The sequence below is a fragment of the Bidens hawaiensis genome, unplaced genomic scaffold, assembly GCF_021521415.1.
Source record: "Bidens hawaiensis isolate Kalapana, Puna unplaced genomic scaffold, B.hawaiensis_p1.1 tig00005179_1, whole genome shotgun sequence".
Lineage (NCBI taxonomy): Eukaryota > Viridiplantae > Streptophyta > Magnoliopsida > Asterales > Asteraceae > Bidens > Bidens hawaiensis.
This window is the reverse complement of record NW_027491332.1, coordinates 297,379-320,822: the sequence shown is the minus strand read 5'-3', so window position 1 is coordinate 320,822 and position 23,444 is coordinate 297,379. Positions and strand designations below refer to the sequence as shown.

The 23,444-nt window shown below is 33.6% G+C and overlaps 2 protein-coding genes across 2 annotated transcripts; both read left to right on the top strand.

Moving 5' to 3' along the window:
- The first annotated feature begins 313 nt into the window (after positions 1–313).
- On the top strand, positions 314–5,416 carry LOC143629237 (cytosolic endo-beta-N-acetylglucosaminidase 1-like). The gene is made up of 11 exons (XM_077098561.1): positions 314–999; positions 2,056–2,193; positions 2,317–2,426; positions 2,509–2,620; positions 2,711–2,818; positions 2,903–3,015; positions 3,104–3,185; positions 3,257–3,337; positions 3,439–3,494; positions 3,590–3,725; positions 4,718–5,416. The coding sequence occupies exons 1-11, from the start codon at positions 520–522 to the stop codon at positions 5,414–5,416; spliced, it is 2,115 nt and encodes a 704-aa protein (XP_076954676.1). The 5' UTR covers positions 314–519.
- Positions 5,417–17,524: 12,108 nt separating this feature from the next.
- LOC143629236 (cytosolic endo-beta-N-acetylglucosaminidase 1-like) lies at positions 17,525–22,639 on the top strand. The gene is made up of 11 exons (XM_077098560.1): positions 17,525–18,210; positions 19,280–19,417; positions 19,541–19,650; positions 19,733–19,844; positions 19,935–20,042; positions 20,127–20,239; positions 20,328–20,409; positions 20,481–20,561; positions 20,663–20,718; positions 20,814–20,949; positions 21,941–22,639. The coding sequence occupies exons 1-11, from the start codon at positions 17,731–17,733 to the stop codon at positions 22,637–22,639; spliced, it is 2,115 nt and encodes a 704-aa protein (XP_076954675.1). The 5' UTR covers positions 17,525–17,730.
- Positions 22,640–23,444: the final 805 nt, after the last annotated feature.

The following is a 23,444-nucleotide window of genomic DNA, read 5'->3' as shown; positions in this document are numbered from 1 at the left end:
TCCCCCCCGAACACAGCTTACAACTTTCATCGTACTGTGTTCTCCAAAGAGCAACTCTTCTCAAAATCTCACTCAAAAGGTTCAAAAGGTACTGAGTTGGAATCCCATTCTAATTCTAACTAAGGATTCTTGTGGTTCCGGAGGATCCAGCTACAGGAGAACCAGGAACGGAGAGCTTTCCCCCCTTTTCCGCCGACTCTTTGGCCTTAAGAACGCTGGTTTTAAGAATGAGTGATTGCCCTTCTCCGACCCTTACTGTCCAACCTGAGAGCGGAGGTGGATACAGGTATTCGGGGGAAAAAAACGAATTATTCATTTATTCGCCAGTATTTTTTAAAATAAACACTGATTCGGCAATCATCTGTCAATATTCCATCACATGCATCCAGCGGTCCAGCACATTAGCAAGCCTTTTACTAAACCAACACATATTCAAATAACAAATTTACCCCCAAAGTCAACGAACCTTTACAGACTTCATCAATCATCATCTGTCCCAAATCACAACAACCTTAGCCTATGCTAAACCACCTCCTAAGAACATATATACCCCGTCAAACCTTAATCTCAATCAAAACCTTCTACAACTCAATCACCAATCCAATCTTCTCCTCATTCTCCCCAAACATGACCACCAACGTTATCGTTTTCGACCCGAAAGCGCCATCCACACCCGTTTCATACCCGATCAAAACCTTAGAAGAGCTTAAAAACCGTACATACTTCAATTCATTTCATTTCCAATTCAACAAAGCTTCAGTTCCTTTAGTTTCTAGCAACGGTGCCGATGTTAAGTTGCCGAATAGACGGAGGATGATGGTGTGCCATGATATGGCTGGAGGGTACATTGATGATAAGTGGATTCAAGGAGGGAGTAACCCGGATGCGTATGCGATTTGGCATTGGTATTTGATTGATGTGTTTGTTTATTTTGCTCATGAGTTGGTTACTTTGCCGCCTCCTTGTTGGGTTAATGCTGCTCATAAACACGGTGTCAAGGTAATTCTGTATTACGCGCTGACGTTTTATATATCTTTCGTGTTTATACCATTTGTATTTAATGTTTTTTTGTTTGAGTCATGAGTAGGAATGTTATGATTCAAAATTATTGGTGTAAATGAGCCGAGCCCGAGCTCGTTTGTTTTGGGCTTTTTTTCTAAAGCTCAAGCTCTGCTCGTGAGTTGTTTTTCAAGCTCGGGCTTGGATTGAGTTCGGCTCGTTTATTATTTATTTATTTATCAATTAATATACATTTTTTATTATATTTATATATTTTGAGAAAAACCTTGAACAACCTAAGCTCGGGTCATTGGGTGCTCTTTTTCTAGAACTCGAGCTTGGATCGTGAGTTGTTTTTTCAAGCTCGGGCTCGGCTTGTTTATTATTTAATGATAGTTATATATTTTGAGAAAAATTTTAAGTGAGCCTAAGGCCCTAAGATGGGCTCATGAGTTTATTTCAAGCCCGGGCTCAGATCGGGCTTGGCTCGTTTATTATTTATATACAATTTATTATTTTATATACATTTTTAATTATATTTATATATTTTGAGAAAAACTTAAATGAGCCTAAGCTCAGCTCGAGCTCGTGTAGTACCTTAAACAAGTCAAAGCTTAGCCCGAGCTCGGATGTGTAGTGTGAGATTAATACTTAGAAGGGGTAAAACTTAAAAAAGCACATGGCTCGTTAAGGCCCCACTAGCCTAAACAAGCTTCCCATACAAGGCTTGAGTTCGGTCTCAATAACTAAAACGAGATTTATCTAAGGCTCAGGTTTGGCTCAGTTCGGTTCGGTTCGGTTCGAGTTTTTTATTGATCCGTGCTAGAGTAGCTCGCGAGCAGCTCGGCTCGTTTGCACCACTACCCAAGATCTATGAATATAATTTTTTAAAGACTTAGTTTTGTTGTCCCAAAAGGGCTGGCGACACAGCTTGTTACCTGTTTGTCTTCTGTTCGTTGTAAACACTGGTCTTTTTTATGATAATAGAAGATAACAAAAAAAAAATAATTTGTTGATGAACTTTTGCAGCATTTCTAAATGTTTTTTGAATTTCAGGTATTGGGAACTTTTATAGTAGAGTGGGATGACGGACGGGTGATCGCCGAGCAGTTACTGGCAACGCCTGCGGTTGCCAGGATGTATGCCAAGCGGTTGGCTGAGCTTGCTGAGGCATTAGGGTTTGATGGGTGGCTGGTAATTCTATATATTCCATGTCTTGAAATTTAACTTATACATTTTCCAATTAAGACATATTACTGATTTGTTTTATAAAATGAGAATGTTATTGGTAGCTTTTATATTGTCCTGCTCCAACAGATAAATATGGAGGTCAGTTTGGATATAGAAAAGATTCCTATTTTGAAAGAGTTTGTTAGCCATTTAACCGAGGTTATGCATTCTTCGGTTCCCGGATCTTTAGTTATATGGTAGGTGTTTTCATGTTTTTAACAAATTTTTTATTTTGTTTTTATTATAAACCAAAGCGTGTGGTTTATTTTTATTATGTAGGTATGACAGTGTTACCATTGAAGGTCAATTGAATTGGCAAAATCAACTGAATGAAAGTAACAAACCATTTTTTGATATATCTGATGGCATATTCTTGAACTATTCTTGGCAGGTATTTTATTTCTATCAATAGTTTCACTCTTTTGATTACTTGATTTATATCTCTACTCTTTATTTATGAAATATAATGTTTACAATGTAGGAAGATTATCCACGCCTCTCGGCTGCTGTTGCTGGTGATAGAAAGTTTGATGTTTACATGGGAATCGATGTTTTTGGTCGAGGCACTTATGGTGACGGACAATGGACAGTGCGTGCCTAATATATTCATTAGATTTTAAATACCGTCTTATTTTTTCTTTTAACGTAACATTCATCATCTTTTGCATAGTAGACAAATGTAGCACTTGATGTAATTAAGAAGAATGATGTGTCAGCAGCCATGTTTGCTCCCGGATGGGTTTATGAAACACAACAACCACCTGATTTTCAGACAGCTCAGAATCGGTATCCCATTATTTTGATATTGTTAATTTTATATGTTTATCTTACTATATAGTTATGTTCTTAGATATTAGACTTCTGTTTGTGTTAGGTGGTGGAACCTTGTTGAGAAATCATGGGATATTACACAAAAATATCCTAAAGTTCTTCCTTTCTACTCAAACTTTGATCAGGTACATAATATATTAATATGCATACTTTTATAGCATTATTTTAATTTTATAGTTTACATTATTTTTAATAGGGTCATGGTTACCATTTATCTGTTGATGGAAATCTAGTATCAGATGCACCTTGGAATAATCTTTCAAATCAAAGCTTTCAGGTAGCATACTTTTGTGAGTTCTTTTGGAATATATCACATTTTACACTACAATATTTGAATGTTATAAGTCTTAAGATTCATGTTATAACTGTATTTGACAGCCATATCTCGAGTTTTCTGAAGATACTGCAACCGAAGCAATTCATGCGTTTATCGAGTAAGTTAACGAATATGTATTCGCTGAGTTTTATCTTGTATTTTTAACATAATTCTTTTATTCTAAAATGCAATTTGGATGTTGTAACTTTTTAGTTTTAAAGGAGCATCCTATAGTGGAGGAGGGAACATTACATTTAAAGGAGTCCTCGAAGGCGATTCTTATATTACCAAAAGAATCTTTCTGGGAGAACTTCATTTGGGAACTTCACCACTTTGCTTAACATTCTCGGTAATCCATTGATTAACTGACTTTTCATAAAACACTTTACGACATGTTCACTAATAAATGGTTCAATCTGGGTTGCGCTAATCTCAATCGGGCCATATCAGCAGGGTTGACCCCGAGAATCGTTGAAAATTTTTGGACCGAAGGCGAGAAAATTTGGGCCTTTGGTAAAAGTACTTTTAATGGGCATAAACAATTAAATGTTTAAATGGGCTTACTGATTATTATTTAGGTTGTGCAATTTTTTTAATAAAAATGTGCCTAAATGAATTAAGTAATTGGGTTTAATATTAAGTATACATATTTTTTTCAAAAGAAAAAAAAATTAATTGGGCCTATCGGGGTGATTGGGCCGGGGATGGTCGGCCTACCCTCCCCCCTCAAAGCCAGCTCTGCATACCAGAATTTTTGGCTAAAAGAGGAACCTTCTAAATCGTTTCACTCATAGTTATGTTTTTGTTAGGGATGTGCACTAAACCGAAACAACCAACCCGTAGCCAAAATAACCGATATAACCAAAACTGTCAGTTCGGTTTTATGATTTCTCAACAACCGAATTTCTAGTTTGGTTTCAGTTTTGCGTGTACTTCTCCCTTAAAAAAACCATACTAAACCAGTAATAAAAAATAAAATAAAAGCCGAACTGTAAGCATAATAATTGGTGTAACCCAAAAAATTTTATGCCCAAATGTGTAACAATCAGTTAATCTAATTAAACAAAAATTTAGGCCCAAATTCACTATTTTAGGCCTTCTTTTTGTACAAAAGTTTCAAGCCTGCAAAACCAAAACCGAAAGGTTTTAGAAAACTTAAAAACAGAATTTTCGGCTTGGTTTCCTAACCGACCCATGCACACCTCTAGAATTTGTAATCATAGTTAACATTCAGAAAGTTAAAAAAAATAGACAAAAAGTGCTTCCGGGCCAACACAACCCGACCCGGCCGTTTCAGTCTTCTTGTCACGATTTTAAACAACTAATATGTACATTCAACAGGTGAAAGCAGAAGGGAGCTCTGTGATCGGTCTCAAACTTGAATTCACCAACACCAACGACGATGCAGAAAACACAACATCAATTCTTCTAGCGTCATGGGGCGACGCATTACTTACCATGGAGCGTTTTTCCAGTAAATTTAACACCGTCATAATGCCCCATCACGTTAAAAAGATTGAAACCGTACCCGAATGGATCATACAAGAAACTAATGTCACAATGCAAGATTCCACATTAACCGGAATCCACGCTCTATGCTACAAGTCAGACCCTAAGTCTGCATCATCCGAATATCATGCAGTTTTAGGTCACATTTCCATTAAAGGTTCCACAGACAATACCATTTTCCCACCCGCTTCAAACTGGCATGTTGAAAGCCAAAATATCAACTGGAAATCTGATCATCAAGGAAACAAAACACTTTCGGTTAATATTATTTGGAAGTTGAATAGTAATGTTGCTTCTGTGTTTTCTAAGTACAACATTTATGTGGAAAATGAAACAAATGGAACAAATGAAGAATCAGTACAGGCATCAAAGTATGTTGGAGTAGCATTAGTGGAGGCTTATTATGTATCTGCGCTTTCGGTTCCAGCTGGCGTTACAGGCGTTAAGTTTATCATCCAAGCTTGTGGCATTAATGGAGAATTCCAGGAACTTGCTGATTCTCCGTTTGTTCGGTTGCATCCATTAATTTGATGATTTTATTAAATTGTAACATGTATCATGTTGTTGATGTGTTTCTACAGTCAAAGCTTCTGATTATGTTATATTATATACATATAGAACTGTCACATGTATGTCTTGATTCTTCTAATAAAAAACGGTTCGGTTGAATGGTTTCGAACTTGTTACCGACCATGTAAACTTACCGGTTGTTAACCTCTATTATTATTATTATTTCATTTTTTAATATAGCAATTATCATAGTTTTGTAGTCTTAGACCAACATTATTAAATTTTAGTACAAACTTACAATTAAAAAAAGAAAAAAAGTTAACACACTGGTCTAGCAGACCCACCAAACCTGATAGAGTTTGTTTATCTTTTCATGAAATAGTAGTTAGCAGTTATGCATGTTATATTTATAAGCCAACCTTATCATTTTAAACATTAACAAAAAAAACTAACGGTTAAAAAAGAACATTGTAAAGTCGCCATACCCAAAAAAAGTACACTTGAACTTATAGGAACCGGTTAGGATTGGAAGTTGGAATAGTTGGAACACTTGAACTTATAGGAGCCAAGTTGGGTAGTTAGCGGTTTGGCCCAACCCAACCAATTGTAATGTGGTTTTTAGCTTTTTAATAATCATTCGTTAAATCAAGCTTGAACTTGAATAAACAATGAAATGCATGTATGCTAATAATTGATAGTATTAATATCTTGTGGTTTATTGAGCAAGTTGATTATTTGGAATCTTTCGAAATAACTTACTTTTGATCTCTCTAGCAAAAAAGAAAGTCAATAAATAAATAGGACATATTACCTCGAATGAGATATATGGTATCACTACTATAAATACATGATCGATACATCATATATAATAAGTGATAGATATAACCTAAAGTTATAACTCGGATCTAAAAAAAATATTCTAATTTTGGGTTAGACATACCGTAACCTATTATACTACCCACTCAATTTAAAAAAATAACAATAAAATAGAACATTAGCTTTATTAAAATTAATTGTCACTAATTAAACAACCAGATATCCATATAGGATGATACATCAATACGAACGGACTCATAAAAAAGCACTACATCAAAAGTAAGAACTACGCAAAGACAAATCAAACGAAACCCAACAAAAAAGAATACTCAATTGAAGAGATACGAAAGCCTTCACCCATAAAAAAAACTGACGTATATAAATATCGCAAAACTGATAATATCTTGTATTCCTGTGGGCTCTATTCGTCTTCTTCAAATAATTATTCATTGTTTATGAATAAACAATTGGGATGCATTATTTAACCAATTAAGTATCCGGCTCCATGATATCTATCTCCAGAGAGGGTGATTGAAGACATGAGTGATTTCATTTCATTTTAGAAACCAATCCTGTGGATATCTTGAAAACTTTATCTATCCTTAACATTCTGTCAGTCTCTATCTTTGTAATTCTATGTGTCAATCTCGTATAACGTTACATTTAATTCAGGCTATGATTCATTATATCATCTTACACAATAAGCGTAAAACATTAAATATATTTACTGTACATTGTTGTTATCTTTATACATTAAAAATATATGACATTCTTATTTATATATTTTCTATGCATATATAGTTCCATATACTCATGTATAATGTATTTACGTATGATTGTGTATAAAATAATAAAATGTTCATGTCTATATGTAGCTTCTTAATATCATATATGTTTATTGTTTATATATTATATACTTATGCTTATGTTTACATATCAATGCATGCAAAGCGCGCATATTCTATCATCCCTAGGCATTCCATGAGTTGGAACAATCGGCAAACAAATAAGAAGAAATTAAGGTAGAATATTTGTCTAGATAAGCTTAAATGCATGAGTAAACAAGACAAAGAATAGTGAACACTTTCATACATATGATATGAATCGAGTTTTACAGTTATCTTTAAATAACACGTTATTCTCAGAAGTATCATCTAGTCTCTAATAGTTAAGCCCAAAATTAAATCGATAAGATATCTAGTCTATATATCATGGTTGAGACTAAAAACAGAAAATCTGAAATCTAAATATGCGGATGGGTATTATGGGTCGAGTATAAGATCAAGTATATTATGTTAACAATAAAGCTTGAACACTTTCATATGTATACACGCGCACCTATTATTTTTACAACATGCATTTAACTGCGCCCTTATAAAATTAATTTAATAGTGCTTAATGTGAAATAATATCATTTTAAAAACTTTTGTTAATACTAATCTCGTTTACAACGTAAATACATATAAAAAGACCGTACTAAACAAGTTAAGCATGAGTTGAATTTAGTCATATTGTTCAAACAAGTCAAACTAAAACTCGGGCCATTTTACGTTTTACATGTCAAACAAAACATTATTTTGGACGTTTATACGAGTATGGTAGACAAATTAATAGATAGAAAATGATATATCTCGACTTGAACATTGTATATGCCAAGAAGCTTCCGAACAAAGTGTAGTATAAGATTAATTTACACTTGTTGTATTGTAAATTAATTCAAGTAATCTTGTTAAAAGAAGGGTATAATTTTTAGTTATTGGTCTTCTGTAAGTAAATAATTTTGGTATGACTTTCAGTCTCTCAAAATATAAAATAATTAAAATGGAAAGTTAGAAAAACCATTTCCAAGTGGTGACCGGTAAGAGATGAGAGCCTTTAAGATTTTCAAGATTCTCGGGCCCAAGTGTTTCGAATTAATGACAAAAATTCTTTTAACTCATAGTATGCATTAGTAAAATCAATTATGACAGAAACGTCACTCTTTTTAAATTATCATTTAAGATATTATCTACTTATAAGAAAATAAATATAATAGAAGTGGCTAAAAAAAGAGAATATATACTTTTATCAAAACTTAGATCAGATGGTGTTTTGAGGTCAAAATGTCTAACACCACATCATAAAGATAATAATAATACTATATCAAAACAGTCATAATAGTAAATAGATAAATAAAAATGGTGATATTGTTAATGGATAAAAAGATAACAAAGAAGTAATTAAATATATATATATATATATATATATATATATATATATATAGGATCAGGATCATGAGAGAACTTTTTTAAAATTGAGAACTATGAGAACCATTTTGGACCACAAAAAACTCAAAAATAAAAAAAATCATAAAATAAAAAAACATAAAAATCAAAAAAGTAAAAAGACCAAAATTCTTATTTTATCATTCCGGTTTCATAAAAAAAAAACTCGGTTAAGCTAAATTATATACACATATGTATAATGTATCCATATATGTACATTTACATGTTTTTTTTTGTACACATGTTTATATTTTAAGATAAATGATACTGTATATATGTGTATATTACGTAACTAAAAATTATATAAAATTATACATATGTGTATAATACGACTTTTTTTTATTTTTTTTAATGAAACCGGAATGAAAGATAAGAATTTTGGTTTTTTTACTTTTTTAAAATTTTTATTATTTTTTGTTTTATGATTTTTTAAAATATTTTTTTAAAGGTGGTTTTAGTGGTCCAAAATGATTCTCAAAGTTCTCAATTTGTAAATGGTTTTCTTTGGATCCTTACCTTATATATATATATATATATATATATATATATATATATATATATATATATATATTGAGTAAAAAATTACAATATAATATCCTATAACACTAAAAATAAGGTACTTAACACATTTTATCCAAACTCTACATTCTTTCTAAAAGTACTTAACGTTAATTTTACATCTTCAAGAATTCATATCATTAACCATGTCCACGGAGAGATGCAAGTGTAGCAGATCATGCCTAATCATGTCATCCTAATTTAATTTGGGTCGGCCTCTACCACTCTTCCTCTCTATAGTAATGTTTTGTACAGATCTAATTGGGGGTGGTAATCTCTCTACTCTTCACATGTCCGAACCATCTCAATCTTCCATCTCTTATCTTATCTGATATGTTCGCCACCCTAAACTCTCCCAAAAAACCTTATTTCTAATTCGGTCCAACCTTGTGTGTCCACACATCCACCTTAGCATTCTCATCTCTGCTACCTCCAGCTTATGCGCATGTACTTATTAATGGCCCAACAATTTGTTCCATATAACATTACAGGTCTGACCACGACCTTATAAATTTTCCCTTGAAATTAGTTGGAAATCTCCTATCTCTCTCTCTCTCTCACACACACATATTGACGGTAAATAGGTTTTAAACCAAAACGAAACGTTATAGAGAAAAACGTTAGAGACTTGTTTCCTACTTGACGATGACGTAGTAAACAACCTCATAGATTTAATATAGTCGATTTTGTTTCACGAGGCGACAGTGACCCCTTAGTTTTTCAAAAGCCAAATTTTAAAGGTTAGTCACTAAAAATGGAAACAAAATGTTTGAAACTAATAAATTAAGTGATTCGGAATCAAAATACACACCATTTGTTGTACACTTGTACTTGAACAATCGCGTGGAGGATTAAAAATTGCCCACAACCCTTAATATTTGATTATACATGATATATTATGATAAGTTTATTAAATCATCTAGTTTCATATAGTCTACTTGTATACTTTATTAACATTTACTAAAAAAATAATATAAAACATCTTAATCATCAAAAAAGATTGCATGAATATCAAAAATCAGTTACTAAATAATAAGACATAAGACATAACTAATGGAGAAGATTAACGTACAAATGAAATTAACGTGTTAAATGTGAGAATCAAGTATAGTAATTATATATACAAGTAGAGTAATTATGTTATTACTTTTTGATAATTATTGTAGTTGTTTATATAATTAATCTATTTGATTCTCACGATTAGTGTCACACCCTCAAAATCTACTAACGGAGTTTTACCGTCAGAGGGTGTGAACTAACAGGATCGGAATCATTAGTTATAATCAAACCATAAAACAAAGTTTCAAAACCATGAAAACGTTTACGAGTAATTAAATGCGGAAGCGTAAAAACCTTTAATCTAAAGTTGCGTCACGCAGGACGACTTAAAACCAATGATAACCGTTAAAAATAAGTTTGCATAATAAAAGCGTTTTCAATCAATGCATGTTCCTAAACCGCGCGTCCGCCTCGGCTACCTGAGAATAACATACTAAAAGTGTCAACACAAGGTTGGTGAGTTCACAAATTATATAAAAATAAATCGTTTAGCGTTTGCGTTCAGCGTTTTGCGTTACAGCGTTACAGCGTTTTGCGTTACAGCGTTACAGCGTTTTGCGTTACAGCGTTACCAGATAGTGTTATGTCAATTATATATCTATAGGTAGCTAGCCTATAAAGCAAGTATTACTAAGTGTTCGACACCGAAGCTGACTCGTTTATTAAGTGCCTTGTCACCAGGTCATCCAGACCATGGTACGTGTTAGCCAAATTTACACCCGCTCGACCTCCAGTCGAGTTTAGCGTTGGGTGGGGTTTGTCAAACCCAGTAGTACTACTCAACAGTGACTCGCTATTCTAAATATTAACCGGTTCGATGTGTAGGACTTCAAATGTTTCGTTTGCCACTTAGCCTTTACAAGTGATATATAATTTATGACAAAATCTTAAATGCGTTGTGGAGTATGTTATCTCCCCCAAGTGAAAAGCGTTTAAAACAGTTTAAAAGGGGTAAGTGAAACTCACTGTTTGCGAAGAAATTCCCAAATTAAATCACCAAGATGCGCGTCACAGAAAAACTCTCTCTAGCGTTCTAAAACAACAAAGAGATTTTTCTAAGTGTCGGAATATTATCGAGTCTCTAGACCCGGCACATAATACCTATGCACATAACATGTTTCATGTTTCGTTTGTGAATCGTGTGTGACTTTAACAAGTGTATTTGTGACATATTACATGTGTAAGCAATCATATACGTGTCATGTATTCATAAAGTACATCACTAGCAATCATTCCCCGTAAGGGCATTTTGGTCAAATCATGACAATTATCTTGCAATCATTCCCCTCAAGGGCAATTTGGTCAAAACACGATAATAAATTAGCAAGTATCATATTTCATGCATTTTCACAAAACTCAGCAGCTAGTTTCACCGAGACAGAAATTCTACTTAAAAGATTGTACTATTCCACCGATCATAGCATCTCAATTAATTTACCAAAAATCATTACAGAAGCATATATGTCTTAGGTTTCCAGAAAATATTTTAGTATATTTTTATTCCACATAGTTTTCTCACAATCATCAAATCATTACAGCAAACTCATAACAGTCAAATTCAAGCGCAACAGAATGTTATTTGCAATTCCCGTTAAACGAAAAATCCAATAAATGCAAGACTACTTGGGCTAGGTTCCTAACTCAATGAGTCAACTTCCAGAAGTGGAACCAACCCAATTGGTCTCGTAGTTCATGAGATACAACATTTACAAAACAACCTAACAGCAGGTCTAATAGCTCAGCTTTGCACAACTTTTTTGTAAAATCATAAAAGTTAACTTCTACTGTTCCAAAAATTACAAGTTTATATTCTTTAGAAACTAGACTCAACCTAGTTTACTGTAGTACCAATAATCTCAACAAATTTTCACGTTTACACTTCGTTACAGTCACTTCAACATCAAATACACATTCTGTCCAGAAACTGTTTGCATCCAAACTCAATATATTAACAACCTATGAACTATCATACATTCATATGATCCTCTAGACTCCATAAACACCATCCATGCACATCAATTACATATTACATACTTGATTAGGGTTTGTGTTTGAACTCAAATCAAAGACACAACAATTTACATGTAACAAAATTCAATCTAGTTATCAAATCATCATTCAAATAACAACAATCATATTAACTATACACACACACCAAAATCGGCTGTTAGGGTTTACAATTAACCCAACAAACATCAAAATTAAGTAACAAGGATGTATAGGATAATCAATTATACCTTCCTAGCACCTAGTTCTTCAATCACAAGCTTGATTTCTTGGTTGAATGTGTGTGTGAAGGCGACGGCAGCAAGGGTTTACAAGGGAGGGGGGGGGGGGGCGATCGGGGTTGGGATAATAATAATAATAGTTAGGGTTTACTTGTTATGATCTATTTATAAACACAACAAGTTACACTCAAGTCCCTCCACTTTCAATTGTTGTTTTTTTCTAACTTAACTAACTTATTTCTTGTTTCTTGTCTAGCATTACACACAATATAATCAAGTAACACATATGTTAACACATAATTATTATGTTGACGTTTTTCGTTTATTCATCAATCGTTTGCGTCAACTCGTTTGCGTTTCGGTGCAAATCCCGAAAGACTACACATGTAGTAAGTGTTAAGCGTCATTTAAACCCTAGTTTAAATGTAATGAACTGTGTGTTATAGATTCAGTGATCTTAAGTTTGAATTGACGGAATTGAGTTAACGGAGTTAACCTGAAATTGACGATTGTCACAATTAGCACATTAATTTCATTTGTATTTGATCCAAATCCCATAACTAATAAAATAGGAGTTTTCAGAAATTATATTCAACGGGATAAATTATTTTAGAGCATTGTACTAGTTAATTAATATTTATATATATAAAAAAATAATTCAAGCATAGTACTACTTTATTTAAATTTAAAAAAAAAAGCATAAAATATTTAATGAATATAAAACATTTGAGTAAAATATCAAACAAACAAAGTTATATAAGTGAATAATAAGAAGCAATTAATACAATAAAATAGAAGTTTTAAGAAATTAGAGTTATAAAATGCTCAACAAACTATGATAACCGGTTAGAAGAGAGGATTTAATTATAATACTAATTATTTATATATTAAAAACTTATGATGTTTCAATGAATAAATTTTAACGTTATTCGTGTCACAAATAGGTTACACGGGTTGACTTCATTTGGACCTGTTTCTAGTCGTATGATGTGTTTATTCTTTCATGATACAAACCCATTTAACTCGATGTGTCATATACATTGTTAACAAGTTAGGTTATAAAAGCTAGCTCTAATGTTATTACGTTGTGAGTTACTTTTTAAATTACCACGCACAAGCTATTTAACAATAAACAAATGAACATTACATTAAATATAAAATTTAACAAAATTTTAAAAAAAAATATATAGAGTAGATATGCATGTGAACAATATTGTAGTTTAGCATAGGCGTGTCTCGTGCCCGTAGCGATGAAGAAAGGGGCAAATCCCCACTTAACACATTGTCAGAGTGTGCGTGGCGTCGATACTAATATTTATACCTTACATCTCGCTTAAACTTATTATAACATTAAAAACATATCGAGTTTTAAAAGACCATCAACCTTGATTATTGATTACAAAAGATGTTCTAGATATATACTCCAATCATATTTTAAAACATAACAATTTATATATGTATCATACTAACTCTCTAAGATACAACAACTATAATTCTTTTAAGAATTTGATGCCTTTTTAAATTTTGAACGATGATCATTCTAGAATACAATGCACACGGTTTTCTCAACACCCTTAAATATTTACTTTGTTGTCACCAAAGGGGTCCACTTCCCCACAACTTGACATCGAATCCTCCCACCTCGTATTTATATCAACAACTTGATACATTTCTTTATACTTTTATTACTTTAATTTTTACATTTCCCCTTTTTTGACTATATTTCCATTGGAGAAAGTACTTTATTGATAATGAAGTCATATTCATTTTCTTTCTACATTTTAATAAACTTAGTGTACACATATTTCCAATTTTCAATCAAATTGGTTTGAAGTTTGAACCGATGGCGGTAAGACTTTTGAGAGTATTGGTCCAAGTCTTCCACCATTATTTCACATAAAGATAAGTTACACCACGTTTGGCTAGTGGCCAGGCTCATTCAAGTGGGAAGTCAGTCTAAAGAAGCCCTCCAAGCTAAGGTTTTGACTTTATCATGAACCCAAGCACATAGTCTGTTGGTGAGTTGTTCCATGTGCAAATGTGTTAAAACTACCTAAGCCATTGATCGTGAAGGGCAGGCAACCAAGGCGTCTAGATCAGCGGGCGTGTGCCCGAGGGGGTAAGACCACCATCCTTAATGAGGAATGTATATAGTTCCTTCCGTACATCATTCACCAAAACTCTTCCATGATAGCAACGTGTGACTAGTGACTGATTTAGGGAAACGTTTGTCTCAAAACTAGCGATATATGGATAACGATCGATTTAGTAACAAGTGGATGCGACTAATTTACGAGTTTCATAGTCATTGCTAAAATTTTATTATATACAATCTTAAGCTTTATTTATTTATTTACGTTGTTTCTTTCGGTTTATTTATATTTACATATATGTTTAAAGGCACCCATATATAAGAATGCAAATTAAATAAAAGATTTCATGTATATAAAAAAATGATACACAATTATCCAAATATAATATGGCAAATTATTCAAATGAATAAGCACTATTGTAATTTTAGGATACAAACAATTTGACAAATGATGATCAAATTATAAACATGTTAATCCGGTAGATGAGATATAAAATAAGTTAAATGGGTCACAAAGGGTTGGTGGGTTAAATATTGTTAAGCAAAACACATTCATTTAATTAAACATGTCAATAAGATACAATCAATTTTTTAAACATGATATATTTGTAAACTAAAACCTGATTATTTTGATGTTATGTAAAAATTTTAATGTGTTGGTACAAAATATTTACGTAAAACAAAACAATGCAATGGTATATTTGGGAATCAAAAAGAAATTATTAAAAGAAAACAAGGAAAATAGTAAAAAAAAATAATAATAATAAATTAAAAAAGAAACAAAATTCACAACATCATGCACCGCTTGTAGCTTCATTTTCTTCCCCGTGCACGTAACACCAAAAGGTGCACTTGCCAGATAATCCGATGCTGGAATCCCAAGCTAATCCACACATCCCGTACGGTACCTCTCTTCCTTTAAAGCTTCCAAACCATTCGCTGTTACGACGGCCACCCGCAAACCGGTCGACTTGGAGATTTTGCGTTTTAAGGTACACTCGTTGAACAAATCAACAAATTGTGTTTTGAGTCAATTACACATGTTTTGGTTGTTATGATTACTGTTAAAAGTTTAGACTTCTTTATGGTAAGAATTGAAACTCTAGAATTAGTTTATGTGTTGTGGCTATGTGAATTGTGATAAAAAAAAAACTGTCACATGTATATAGATGGTTTCAGATTTTACATCCACGAACTTTCGCACTGATAGTGAAATGTGAAATGTGATGAGTTGGAAATAAATAAATGCTTTATATTATTATTTATTAATTTTAATTAAAAAAATAAAATATCAAACACAAACATGCCTTATGTCCTCTAGGATCTTCACATATTATAGGGTTGCGCCCCTTTCACATTTGTGTTGTCATTGTCATTGTTCATGTCTTTTTCGTTAAAGTGGTGTGTTCTCACGCTCAATTCATGAAGCCTGCAATACATAGCCTCAAACATAAAAAGTATGATACTTATTAAACTAAAGATTTATACAAAGCTAGAATTTATATTAATGATTAATGTTATAAAATTATATTTCAGGATTTTAACAATTGTATCTTAATATAATTTGCAAAGTTAATTAATTATAAAATCTTGCCCCAAGGAAACATTCAGGTGGTAAAGGGTATCCTTTCTATCAAATTATGTTGATTCGAATTCTCTGATACACATATTGTGTGATCTTATTAATGGGACCAGTTAGGTGCATTTCTACAAAATAAAGTTTTACTTAATGTTTATAGTGTAAAAAAAAATTATTTAAGTTTTGGTGGTTAACTACTTAACCTTATAGGTTTTGAAGCCCACTTAACTAAATTCATGGGCAGGCCCAAGTGAAAAGGGCCACCGGCCTCTTTAGTTCAGTTTGGTGTGACACAACAGAAGCGTGAACAAAGGATTTAAATCAACACACCATAGGCATTATTCTGATCAATATTCAACCTACCCAGTTCAGTAGCTAAAGCCACGACCCAACACTATTGGATTCAAGACCAACAACAACAAGAAGAAATCAAGAATTTTTTATTTGGGTGTGGATTGTATTCAATTCTTTGATCGCTAAAGCTAGAAAAAAGGTGTGTTTTTGCTATAATATCTATTGAAATGAATTATTCAAACTCACTACCTCTACCTCCACATGTTTGGAACCTGGATATGATTATCAATTAATGGTTTAAAAATAATTATGGCAGAAAATCATATATTCACATAGATAGGCTCTTAATTTAGTACAGAATCGGTACTAGTATTTTGGTACAATAACTGTTTTGGTGCAGTTTTTTTAGTAACAAATAAACCGAGTTGGTATAAGTACTGGTACTGGACGAGTACCAAATTGACTAAATTGGTATGACATTCACAAAACCATAATACCAAAACCGTGGTCCTTAATAGCACAAACAAAACATACTACCAAAACCAAAAATAAAATCAATAAACCACAATACCAAATCCATTCATAATAACACAATACCAAAACATACAAACTACTTCTACATATTATAAACTGGTACAAATACCAAAACACCCGTATCCGTACCATAAGTACCGAATACCAAAATCCTGATACCGCAACTCGTACCGAATAAACTAAATTGGTATGTGTAGTTGTGCATGTTTGTACGAATCATAGATCGAACCGCCGAATCGGAAAAATTGGGTGCTATCATATAGCCTTGTATCGGCTAAGTTCACGAGTTGGAGATAAGCGGACTCGAACCGCTGACATCCGCCGCAGGGTAAACCACCGCCTCTCAGGTCCCCCGACTGATTCTACCATAGAGGCCAACGATAGACAATAACTCCCCCCCGAACACAGCTTACAACTTTCATTGTACTGTGCTCTCCAAAGAGCAACTCTTCTCAAAATCTCACTCAAAAAGTTCAAAAGGTGCTGAGTTGGAATCCCATTCTAATTATAACTAAGGATTCTTGTGGTTCCGGAGGATCCAGCTACAGGAGAACCAGGAACGGAGAGCTTTCCCCCCTTTTCCGCCGACTCTTTGGCCTTAAGAACGCTGGTTTTAAGAATGAGTGATTGCCCTTCTCCGACCCTTACTGTCCAACCTGAGAGCGGAGGTGGATACAGGTATTCGGGGGAAAAAAACGAATTATTCATTTATTCGCCAGTATTTTTTAAAATAAACACTGATTCGGCAATCATCTGTCAATATTCCATCACATGCATCCAGCGGTCCAGCACATTAGCAAGCCTTTTACTAAACCAACACATATTCAAATAACAAATTTACCCCCAAAGTCAACGAACCTTTACAGACTTCATCAATCATCATCTGTCCCAAATCACAACAACCTTAGCCTATGCTAAACCACCTCCTAAGAACATATATACCCCGTCAAACCTTAATCTCAATCAAAACCTTCTACAACTCAATCACCAATCCAATCTTCTCCTCATTCTCCCCAAACATGACCACCAACGTTATCGTTTTCGACCCGAAAGCGCCATCCACACCCGTTTCATACCCGATCAAAACCTTAGAAGAGCTTAAAAACCGTACATACTTCAATTCATTTCATTTCCAATTCAACAAAGCTTCAGTTCCTTTAGTTTCTAGCAACGGTGCCGATGTTAAGTTGCCGAATAGACGGAGGATGATGGTGTGCCATGATATGGCTGGAGGGTACATTGATGATAAGTGGATTCAAGGAGGGAGTAACCCGGATGCGTATGCGATTTGGCATTGGTATTTGATTGATGTGTTTGTTTATTTTGCTCATGAGTTGGTTACTTTGCCGCCTCCTTGTTGGGTTAATGCTGCTCATAAACACGGTGTCAAGGTAATTCTGTATTACGCGCTGACGTTTTTTATATATCTTTCTTGTTTATACCATTTGTATTTAATGTTTTTTTGTTTGAGTCATGAGTAGGAATGTTATGATTCAAAATTATTGGTGTAAATGAGCCGAGCCCGAGCTCATTTGTTTTGGGCTTTTTTTCTAAAGCTCAAGCTCTGCTCGTGAGTTGTTTTTCAAGCTCGGGCTTGGATTGAGTTCGGCTCGTTTATTATTTATTTATTTATCAATTAATATACATTTTTTGTTATATTTATATATTTTGAGAAAAACCTTGAACAACCTAAGCTCGGGTCATTGGGTGCTCTTTTTCTAGAACTCGAGCTTGGATCGTGAGTTGTTTTTTCAAGCTCGGGCTCGGCTTGTTTATTATTTAATGATAGTTATATATTTTGAGAAAAATTTTAAGTGAGCCTAAGGCCCTAAGATGGGCTCATGAGTTTATTTCAAGCCCGGGCTCAGATCGGGCTTGGCTCGTTTATTATTTATTTATTATTTATATACAATTTATTATTTTATATACATTTTTAATTATATTTATATATTTTGAGAAAAACTTAAATGAGCCTAAGCTCAGCTCGAGCTCGTGTAGTACCTTAAACAAGTCAAAGCTTAGCCCGAGCTCGGATGTGTAGTGTGAGATTAATACTTAGAAGGGGTAAAACTTAAAAAAGCACATGGCTCGTTAAGGCCCCACTAGCCTAAACAAGCTTCCCATACAAGGCTTGAGTTCGGTCTCAATAACTAAAACGAGATTTATCTAAGGCTCAGGTTTGGCTCAGTTCGGTTCGGTTCGGTTCGAGTTTTTTATTGATCCGTGCTAGAGTAGCTCGCGAGCAGCTCGGCTCGTTTGCACCACTACCCAAGATCTATGAATATAATTTTTTAAAGACTTAGTTTTGTTGTCCCAAAAGGGCTGGCGACACAGCTTGTTACCTGTTTGTCTTCTGTTCGTTGTAAACACTGGTCTTTTTTATGATAATAGAAGATAACAAAAAAAAAATAATTTGTTGATGAACTTTTGCAGCATTTCTAAATGTTTTTTGAATTTCAGGTATTGGGAACTTTTATAGTAGAGTGGGATGACGGACGGGTGATCGCCGAGCAGTTACTGGCAACGCCTGCGGTTGCCAGGATGTATGCCAAGCGGTTGGCTGAGCTTGCTGAGGCATTAGGGTTTGATGGGTGGCTGGTAATTCTATATATTCCATGTCTTGAAATTTAACTTATACATTTTCCAATTAAGACATATTACTGATTTGTTTTATAAAATGAGAATGTTATTGGTAGCTTTTATATTGTCCTGCTCCAACAGATAAATATGGAGGTCAGTTTGGATATAGAAAAGATTCCTATTTTGAAAGAGTTTGTTAGCCATTTAACCGAGGTTATGCATTCTTCGGTTCCCGGATCTTTAGTTATATGGTAGGTGTTTTCATGTTTTTAACAAATTTTTTATTTTGTTTTTATTATAAACCAAAGCGTGTGGTTTATTTTTATTATGTAGGTATGACAGTGTTACCATTGAAGGTCAATTGAATTGGCAAAATCAACTGAATGAAAGTAACAAACCATTTTTTGATATATCTGATGGCATATTCTTGAACTATTCTTGGCAGGTATTTTATTTCTATCAATAGTTTCACTCTTTTGATTACTTGATTTATATCTCTACTCTTTATTTATGAAATATAATGTTTACAATGTAGGAAGATTATCCACGCCTCTCGGCTGCTGTTGCTGGTGATAGAAAGTTTGATGTTTACGTGGGAATCGATGTTTTTGGTCGAGGCACTTATGGTGACGGACAATGGACAGTGCGTGCCTAATATATTCATTAGATTTTAAATACCGTCTTATTTTTTCTTTTAACGTAACATTCATCATCTTTTGCATAGTAGACAAATGTAGCACTTGATGTAATTAAGAAGAATGGTGTGTCAGCAGCCATGTTTGCTCCCGGATGGGTTTATGAAACACAACAACCACCTGATTTTCAGACAGCTCAGAATCAGTATCCCATTATTTTGATATTGTTAATTTTATATGTTTATCTTACTATATAGTTATGTTCTTAGATATTAGACTTCTGTTTGTGTTAGGTGGTGGAACCTTGTTGAGAAATCATGGGATATTACACAAAAATATCCTAAAGTTCTTCCTTTCTACTCAAACTTTGATCAGGTACATAATATATTAATATGCATACTTTTATAGCATTATTTTAATTTTATAGTTTACATTATTTTTAATAGGGTCATGGTTACCATTTATCTGTTGATGGAAATCTAGTATCAGATGCACCTTGGAATAATCTTTCAAATCAAAGCTTTCAGGTAGCATACTTTTGTGAGTTCTTTTGGAATATATCACATTTTACACTACAATATTTGAATGTTATAAGTCTTAAGATTCATGTTATAACTGTATTTGACAGCCATATCTCGAGTTTTCTGAAGATACTGCAACCGAAGCAATTCATGCGTTTATCGAGTAAGTTAACGAATATGTATTCGCTGAGTTTTATCTTGTATTTTTAACATAATTCTTTTATTCTTAAATACAATTTGGATGTTGTAACTTTTTAGTTTTAAAGGAGCATCCTATAGTGGAGGAGGGAACATTACATTTAAAGGAGTCCTCGAAGGCGATTCTTATATTACCAAAAGAATCTTTCTGGGAGAACTTCATTTGGGAACTTCACCACTTTGCTTAACATTCTCGGTAATCCATTGATTAACTGACTTTTCATAAAACACTTTACGACATGTTCACTAATAAATGGTTCAATCTGGGTTGCGCTAATCTCAATCGGGCCATGTCAGCAGGGTCGACCCCGAGAATCGTTGAAAATTTTTGGACCGAAGGCGAGAAAATTTGGGCCTTTGGTAAAAGTACTTTTAATGGGCATAAACAATTAAATGTTTAAATGGGCTTACTGATTATTATTTAGGTTGTGCAATTTTTTTAATAAAAATGTGCCTAAATGAATTAAGTAATTGGGTTTAATATTAAGTATACATATTTTTTTCAAAAAAAAAAAAATTAATCGGGTCTATCGGGGTGATTGGGCCGGGGATGGTCGGCCTACCCTCCCCCCTCAAAGCCAGCTCTGCATACCAGAATTTTTGGCTAAAAGAGGAACCTTCTAAATCGTTTCACTCATAGTTATGTTTTTGTTAGGGATGTGCACTAAACCGAAACAACCAACCCGTAGCCAAAATAACCGATATAACCAAAACTGTCAGTTCGGTTTTATGATTTCTCAACAACCGAATTTTTAGTTTGGTTTCAGTTTTGCGTGTACTTCTCCCTTAAAAAAACCATACTAAACCAGTAATAAAAAATAAAATAAAAGCCGAACTGTAAGCATAATAATTGGTGTAACCCAAAAAATTTTATGCCCAAATGTGTAACAATCAGTTAATCTAATTAAACAAAAATTTAGGCCCAAATTCACTATTTTAGGCCTTCTTTTTGTACAAAAGTTTCAAGCCTGCAAAACCAAAACCGAAAGGTTTTAGAAAACTTAAAAACAGAATTTTCGGCTTGGTTTCCTAACCGACCCATGCACACCTCTAGAATTTGTAATCATAGTTAACATTCAGAAAGTTAAAAAAAATAGACAAAAAGTGCTTCCGGGCCAACACAACCCGACCCGGCCGTTTCAGTCTTCTTGTCACGATTTTAAACAACTAATATGTACATTCAACAGGTGAAAGCAGAAGGGAGCTCTGTGATCGGTCTCAAACTTGAATTCACCAACACCAACGACGATGCAGAAAACACAACATCAATTCTTCTAGCGTCATGGGGCGACGCATTACTTACCATGGAGCGTTTTTCCAGTAAATTTAACACCGTCATAATGCCCCATCACGTTAAAAAGATTGAAACCGTACCCGAATGGATCATACAAGAAACTAATGTCACAATGCAAGATTCCACATTAACCGGAATCCACGCTCTATGCTACAAGTCAGACCCTAAGTCTGCATCATCCGAATATCATGCAGTTTTAGGTCACATTTCCATTAAAGGTTCCACAGACAATACCATTTTCCCACCCGCTTCAAACTGGCATGTTGAAAGCCAAAATATCAACTGGAAATCTGATCATCAAGGAAACAAAACACTTTCGGTTAATATTATTTGGAAGTTGAATAGTAATGTTGCTTCTGTGTTTTCTAAGTACAACATTTATGTGGAAAATGAAACAAATGGAACAAATGAAGAATCAGTACAGGCATCAAAGTATGTTGGAGTAGCATTAGTGGAGGCTTATTATGTATCTGCGCTTTCGGTTCCAGCTGGCGTTACAGGCGTTAAGTTTATCATCCAAGCTTGTGGCATTAATGGAGAATTCCAGGAACTTGCTGATTCTCCGTTTGTTCGGTTGCATCCATTAATTTGATGATTTTATTAAATTGTAACATGTATCATGTTGTTGATGTGTTTCTACAGTCAAAGCTTCTGATTATGTTATATTATATACATATAGAACTGTCACATGTATGTCTTGATTCTTCTAATAAAAAACGGTTCGGTTGAATGGTTTCGAACTTGTTACCGACCATGTAAACTTACCGGTTGTTAACCTCTATTATTATTATTATTTCATTTTTTAATATAGCAATTATCATAGTTTTGTAGTCTTAGACCAACATTATTAAATTTTAGTACAAACTTACAATTAAAAAAAGAAAAAAAGTTAACACACTGGTCTAGCAGACCCACCAAACCTGATAGAGTTTGTTTATCTTTTCATGAAATAGTAGTTAGCAGTTATGCATGTTATATTTATAAGCCAACCTTATCATTTTAAACATTAACAAAAAAAACTAACGGTTAAAAAAGAACATTGTAAAGTCGCCATACCCAAAAAAAGTACACTTGAACTTATAGGAACCGGTTAGGATTGGAAGTTGGAATAGTTGGAACACTTGAACTTATAGGAGCCAAGTTGGGTAGTTAGCGGTTTGGCCCAACCCAACCAATTTGGTTTCTCTTTTACCGAAATCGTAGTTAGTAGTTTGGGCTCTAATTTTCTTTAAACCCGTTTGAACTTGACAGTAAACACCCCTAGTTGGTTTTTTAATACCTTGATAATATTCATCACTATTACATAAAGACATAAAGTTTGCAAATTTAAATATCTTTCTTGAAAGAAGTAGAATATTGGGTATGTTTTGGGCAGAAAAAAACAAATTCAAACTCAA

What these genes read in the sequence shown, in the direction of transcription:
- LOC143629236 (XM_077098560.1), top strand. Translation starts at nt 17,731, where the DNA reads ATGCTAAACCACCTCCTAAGAACATATATACCCCGTCAAACCTTAATC. An exon ending in CCCGGATCTTTAGTTATATG is followed by an intron (nt 19,651 to 19,732) that starts GTAGGTGTTTTC and finishes TTTATTATGTAG; the next exon opens with GTATGACAGTGTTACCATTG. An exon ending in TTTCAAATCAAAGCTTTCAG is followed by an intron (nt 20,562 to 20,662) that starts GTAGCATACTTT and finishes TGTATTTGACAG; the next exon opens with CCATATCTCGAGTTTTCTGA.
- LOC143629237 (XM_077098561.1), top strand. Translation starts at nt 520, where the DNA reads ATGCTAAACCACCTCCTAAGAACATATATACCCCGTCAAACCTTAATC. An exon ending in CTCATAAACACGGTGTCAAG is followed by an intron (nt 1,000 to 2,055) that starts GTAATTCTGTAT and finishes TTTGAATTTCAG; the next exon opens with GTATTGGGAACTTTTATAGT. An exon ending in TCTTGAACTATTCTTGGCAG is followed by an intron (nt 2,621 to 2,710) that starts GTATTTTATTTC and finishes TTTACAATGTAG; the next exon opens with GAAGATTATCCACGCCTCTC.